Source organism: Heterodontus francisci, unplaced genomic scaffold (assembly GCF_036365525.1).
Source record: "Heterodontus francisci isolate sHetFra1 unplaced genomic scaffold, sHetFra1.hap1 HAP1_SCAFFOLD_878, whole genome shotgun sequence".
In the NCBI taxonomy this organism is placed as follows: Eukaryota; Metazoa; Chordata; class Chondrichthyes; order Heterodontiformes; family Heterodontidae; genus Heterodontus; species Heterodontus francisci.
The window spans coordinates 169,490-175,489 of record NW_027140631.1 but is presented as its reverse complement, the minus strand read 5'-3'; the positions used below and the strand labels follow the sequence as shown (position 1 = coordinate 175,489).

At 53.4% G+C, this 6,000-nt stretch overlaps 1 protein-coding gene across 1 annotated transcript in view; it reads right to left on the bottom strand.

The window, feature by feature from the left end:
* The window catches only part of LOC137360350 (neural cell adhesion molecule L1-like), a 68,127-nt gene that overhangs the window by 45,815 nt on the left and 16,312 nt on the right, over nt 1–6,000 (bottom strand). Inside the window, exons 10-11 of the mRNA XM_068025788.1 lie at nt 5,572–5,683; nt 1,179–1,345 (exon numbers count right to left, since the gene is read on the bottom strand). Of these exons, the coding sequence (XP_067881889.1) occupies nt 1,179–1,345; nt 5,572–5,683 (279 nt within the window). The remainder of the gene's footprint in view (nt 1–1,178; nt 1,346–5,571; nt 5,684–6,000) is intronic.

The following is a 6,000-nucleotide window of genomic DNA, read 5'->3' as shown; positions in this document are numbered from 1 at the left end:
TCACCTGTACAGGTACCAGACAGAGATACACACTCACCTGTACAGGTACCAGACAGAGAGATACACACTCACCTGTACAGGTACCAGACAGAGAGAGATACACACTCACCTGTACAGGTGCCAGACAGAGATACACACTCACCTGTACAGGTACCAGACAGAGAGAGATACACACTCACCTGTACAGGTACCAGACAGAGATACACACTCACCTGTACAGGTATCAGACAGAGAGATACACACTCACCTGTACAGGTATCAGACAGAGAGATACACACTCACCGGTACAGGTACCAGACAGAGATACACACTCACCTGTACAGGTACCAGACAGAGAGAGATACACACTCACCTGTACAGGTACCAGACAGAGAGAGATACACACTCACCTGTACAGGTGCCAGACAGAGATACACACTCACCTGTACAGGTACCAGACAGAGAGAGATACACACTCACCTGTACAGGTGCCAGACAGAGATACACACTCACCTGTACAGGTACCAGACAGAGATACACACTCACCTGTACAGGTACCAGACAGAGAGAGATACACACTCACCTGTACAGGTACCAGACAGAGAGAGATACACACTCACCTGTACAGGTGCCAGACAGAGATACACACTCACCTGTACAGGTACCAGACAGAGAGAGATACACACTCACCTGTACAGGTACCAGACAGAGATACACACTCACCTGTACAGGTACCAGACAGAGAGAGATACTCACCTGTACAGGTACCAGACAGAGATACACACTCACCTGTACAGGTATCAGACAGAGAGATACACACTCACCTGTACAGGTATCAGACAGAGAGATACACACTCACCGGTACAGGTACCAGACTGAGATACACGCTCACCTGTACAGGTATCAGACAGAGAGATACACACTCACCTGTACAGGTATCAGACTGAGAGAGATACACACTCACCTGTACAGGTACCAGACTGAGAGAGATACACACTCACCTGTACAGGTACCAGACTGAGAGAGATACACACTCACCTGTACAGGTACTGGTATGGGAAATGCACACTCACCTGTAGAGTGATGTGTGTGTTTTTTTTTGGATTATACGGTCATTGTGTAAGGGCCTCTGTCTCCGTACCAGTGCGATTATATGTGCTGTGATTATGAAACCGCCTTCACTGAACAGCAGTCCTTACTTTTAACGATCAGAGTAGCTGTTATGCTGTCTGCACCAATCGCGTTCGTGGCATTACAGGTAAAGACGCCCCCGTCCGCCTTCCTGGCATCTTCAATCCTCAGCGTACCGCTGGTGTTCAGGAAATATCGCCTGTCCTGTAAAACCGCCTCCATGTCTTCCTTGGACCTGGAGCAAGCAGAGAAAGATTGGCAAAGTAAGTCGGAAAACGCGCTGGGCGCCCCTGCGTTCCCCACGTCCTCCCCTCGCTCACCTCCGCCCGTGCTTACACTGGTGCAGGGAACGTCAGGAGAGCGATCACGGGCTACGTACGCTGGCTGGCTTTCTGCTCCCTCACCCGGGGACGCCAGTGGCTCCCTGTTGGAAAGCGAGCCTGCCAGCGAGCGGGGAGCGAGGTGGCAGGTGGAATACAATGCGGGGAAGTGCGAAGCGATCCACTTTCAAAGGAAAAACTGAAAAGTGGATTTTTTAATTTTAAAAAAAAACCGGTGAGATATTCGGAAATGTTAATATGCAGAGGGATTTTGCTGTCCTTGTACATGAATCGCAGTTGGCTAACATGGAGGTGCACCAAGTATTTCGAACAATAACTTTTATTTATATTCCATCTTCAATGTAATAAAACGTCCCAGAGCCATCCACAGGAACATCATAAAACTAAACACAGCTCCAGGGACCCGGGTTCGATTCCGGGTACTGCCTGTGTGGAGTTTGCAAGTTCTCCCTGTGTCTGCGTGGGTTTTCTCCGGGTGCTCCGGTTTCCTCCCACAAGCCAAAAGACTTGCAGGTTGATAGGTAAATTGGCCATTATAAATTGTCACTAGTATAGGTAGGTGGTAGGGAAATATAGGGACAGGTGGGGATGTTTGGTAGGAATATGGGATTAGTGTAGGATTAGTATAAATGGGTGGTTGATGTTCGGCACAGACTCGGTGGGCCGAAGGGCCTGTTTCAGTGCTGTATCTCTAATCTAATCTAATCTAATCTAAATATGGCACCGAGCCACGTCAGGAGATATTAGGGTCGGGCGACCAAAAGCTCGGTCAAAGAGGTCGGTTTTAAGGAGCGTCTTAAAGGAGGAGAGAGAGAGAGAGAGGCGGAGAGGCTTCCGGAGGGAATTCCAGAGCTCAGGGCCCCAGGCAGCTGAAGGCACGGCCGCCAATGGTGGAGCGATGGGAATCGGGGGGGGATGGGCGAGAGGCCGGAATTGGAGGGAGCGCAGAGATCTCGGAGGGTTGGAGGGGCCTGGAGGAGGTTAGAGAGATAGGGAGGGTTGAAGGGGCCTGGAGGAGGTTAGAGAGATAGGGAGGGTTGTAGGGGCTGGAGGAGGTGACAGAGATAGGGAGGGTTGTAGGGGCTGGAGGAGGTTAGAGAGATAGGGAGGGTTGTAGGGGCTGGAGGAGGTGACAGAGATAGGGAGGGTTAAAGGGGCTGGAGAAGGTTCCAGAGATAGGGAGGGTTGTAGGGGCTGGAGGAGGTTAGAGAGATAGGGAGGGTTGTAGGGGCTGGAGGAGGTTACAGAGATAGGGAGGGTTGTAGGGGCTGGAGGAGGTTACAGAGATAGGGAGGGGTGTAAAGGCTGGAGGAGGTTACAGAGATAGGGAGGGTTGTTGGGGCTGGAGGAGGTTACAGAGATAGGGAGGGTTGTAGGGGCTGGAGGAGGTTACAGAGATAGGGAGGGTTGTAGGGGCTGGAGGAGGTTACAGAGATAGGGAGGGTTGTAGGGGCTGGAGGTGGTTACAGAGATAGGGAGGGGTGTAAAGGCTGGAGGAGGTTACAGAGATAGGGAGGGTTGTAGGGGCTGGAGGAGGTTACAGAGATAGGGAGGGTTGTAGGGGCTGGAGGAGGTTACAGAGATAGGGAGGGTTGTAGGGGCTGGAGGAGGTTACAGAGATAGGAAGTGCATTGGAATAGTCAAGTGTAGAGGTAGTGAAGACAGGGATGAGGGCTTCAGCAGATGAGCTGAAACAGGGACGAAGTTACGGAGGTGGAAAGAGATGGTCTTCGTGACGGCACAAATGTGAGGTCGGACGCACATCTCGAGGTCAAATGTCACACCAAGGTGGCGAACGGACTGGCTTAATCTCAGACTGTTACCAGGGAGAGGGACGGAGTCGGCAGCTAGGGAATGGGGCAGGGACCGAAAACAATGGCTTCAATATTTAATGGGAGGTAATTTCTGCCCATCTAGTACTGGATGTCGGATAAGCAGTCTGAGAATTCAGAGACAGCGGAGGAGTCGAGAGAGGTGGCGGTGAGTTAGAGCTGGGTGTCGCGGTGCGGGAGCAGGAAGAGAAGCCATTGCAGGCGATTCTCCGGCCGCGACGAGATAGATAAGAATGGAACCAGGCGAGAGCAGTCCCACCCGGCTGGACGACAGCGGAGAGGCGGTGGAGGAGGATGGTGTGGGTCATCTGTGTCAAAGGGTGCAGCAGGTCGAGGAGGGGAAGCTTACCGTCGTCACAGAGACGCAGCATGTCATTTGTGACTTTGATAAGAGCTGCCTCGGTTCTGAGGCAGGGGTGGAAACCGGATTGGCAGGGGATTCAAACACGGAGTTCCGGGAAAGATGGACACGGATTTCTTTTTGGGAGGTGACAACACGTTCAAGGACTTTGGAGTGGGGCGGGAGGTTGGGGATGGGGCGGTAGTTTGCAAGGGCGGTGCGGTCAAGGGTTGCTGCTTTTTTTTTGAGGAGAGGGGGAGATGAGGGCCGATTTAAAGGAGAGGGGCAGTACCCGAGGAGAGAGAATCGTTCACAAAAATCATCTCAGCAGAAGGTGAGTGGTCAGTGGTTGAGTGGGAATGGGGGGGGGGGGGTCGAGGGAGCAGGAGGTGGGTCTCATGGACAAGATGAGCTCGGAGAGAACATGAGGGGGAGAGAAAGTGGAGGAAGGCGCGAGATCAGGGCTGGGGATGGAGGCAGCTTGTGCCCGGTAGGCTAGTGGAAGGGGGAGGGGCGCAGCGAGAGGCAGCTGATTGGACAGTCTCGACCTTGGCGACCAAGAGGTCTGTGAGCTCCTCACGCTTATTATCGGAGGCGAGGGCGGAGGGGAAAAGAAGCCGGGGGCTATCATTGCATTCCACGACGATCCTGCAACGAGTGAGCAGTTTTAGCGGGCGACAGCGGGACCTGGTCGTGCTTTACGTGGTCCAGCCGGATCTGGCAGGTGGGGGGGGGGGCTGTCAACTAAAGGTCTGCCATATGCTTTCCAGTCTGCATCCCGAGGACCGAAGGGAGCAGAGATGAGGGCCGCACACCAAGGGGGGAAATGAGCAGGGTGAGAGACAGTAATGGTTTCATTGGGGGCGAGGGTGTCAAATGAGGGGCTGAGGGCGCAGCTGAGAAAATCAGCAGCTGCAGAAATATAATGGCAAATGGAGGGCCACAGACTCGAGAGAGAGTTGGGATTTTGAAAACGCAGTTGTAAGTGTTTTTTTTTTTAGGAAGGAAAATGGTATGTTAGCATTTATTAAAAAGGGATTGTAGTGGAAGAGTGACAAAGTCTTACTACAATTATGTAGTGTCCTTGTTGAGACCACTAGCAACATCCTGGGGGGGTTACCATTGACCAGAAACTGAACTGGAGTAGCCATATCAATACCGTGGCTGCAAGAGCAGGTCAGAGGCTGGGAATCATGTGGCGGGTAACTCACCTCCTGACTCCCCAAAGCCTGTCCACCGTCCACAAGTCAGGAGTGTGATGGAATACTCTCCACTTGCCTGGATGGGTGCAGATCCAACAACACTCAAGAAGCTCGACACCATCCAGGACAAAGCAGCCCGCTTGATTGGCACCCCATCCACCAACATTCACTCCCTCCACCACCGACGCACAGTGGCAGCAGTGTGTACCATCGACAAGATGCACTGCAGCAACGCACCAAGGCTCCTTAGACAGCGCCGTCCAAACCCGCGACCTCTACCAACTAGAAGGACAAGGGCAGCAAATACATGGGAACACCATTACCTGCAAGCTCCCCTCCAAACCACACACCATCCTGACTTGGAACTATATCGGCCGTTCCTTCACTGTCGCTGGGTCAAAATCCTGGAACTCTCTTCCTAACAGCGCTGTGGGTGTGCCTACGCCCACACGGACTGCAGCGGTTCAAGAAGGCAGCTCACCACCACCTTGTCAAGGGGCAATTAGGGACGGGCAATAAATGCTGGCCTGGCCAGCGACGCCCACATCCCATGAAAAGAATGGAAAGAAAAATATGAAGTAGTAGGTACAGTTTTGGTCTCCACCTGGAGGAAGTGCAATGATTCCTGGGTTGAGGGATTTGTCCTACGAGGAGAGATTGAGTAGAATCGGAGTGAGAGGTGAATGGGCAGTATTTAAATCCCCACATCGAGTCACCGACAGACAGTCAGCCAGCGGAATGCTTACCAGAGGATCTTGGGGGTCGGTGCCCCAAAGGCTTTGCAGTGAATGTATACAATCTGCTTCTCCACGATTGCGTACTCCTTGTCTGGAGGAGTCAGGATCTGAGCAGGCAATTCTGGGAAGAGAGCGGGGGGGGGGAAAAAAACACACAGACCTCAGCATGGCTTCTGCACAGTGTCCGCCGGAACATACTGACTGCAAACAACAGGCGACAGGGTGCAGAGGGCGGCTGAGGATCAATATCTTATTATAGCAGGGCAGGATACGGGCTGCCACACAGGGTGAGCGACGCAGGCCCCGGGGAACGGATGGGGAGCGGCCCGCGGTGGACCGATGGGGAGCGAACCGCGGCGGACCGATTGGGAGCGGCCCGAGGCGGACCGATGGGGAGCGACACCGCGGCGGACCGATGGGGAGCGACACCGCGGCGGA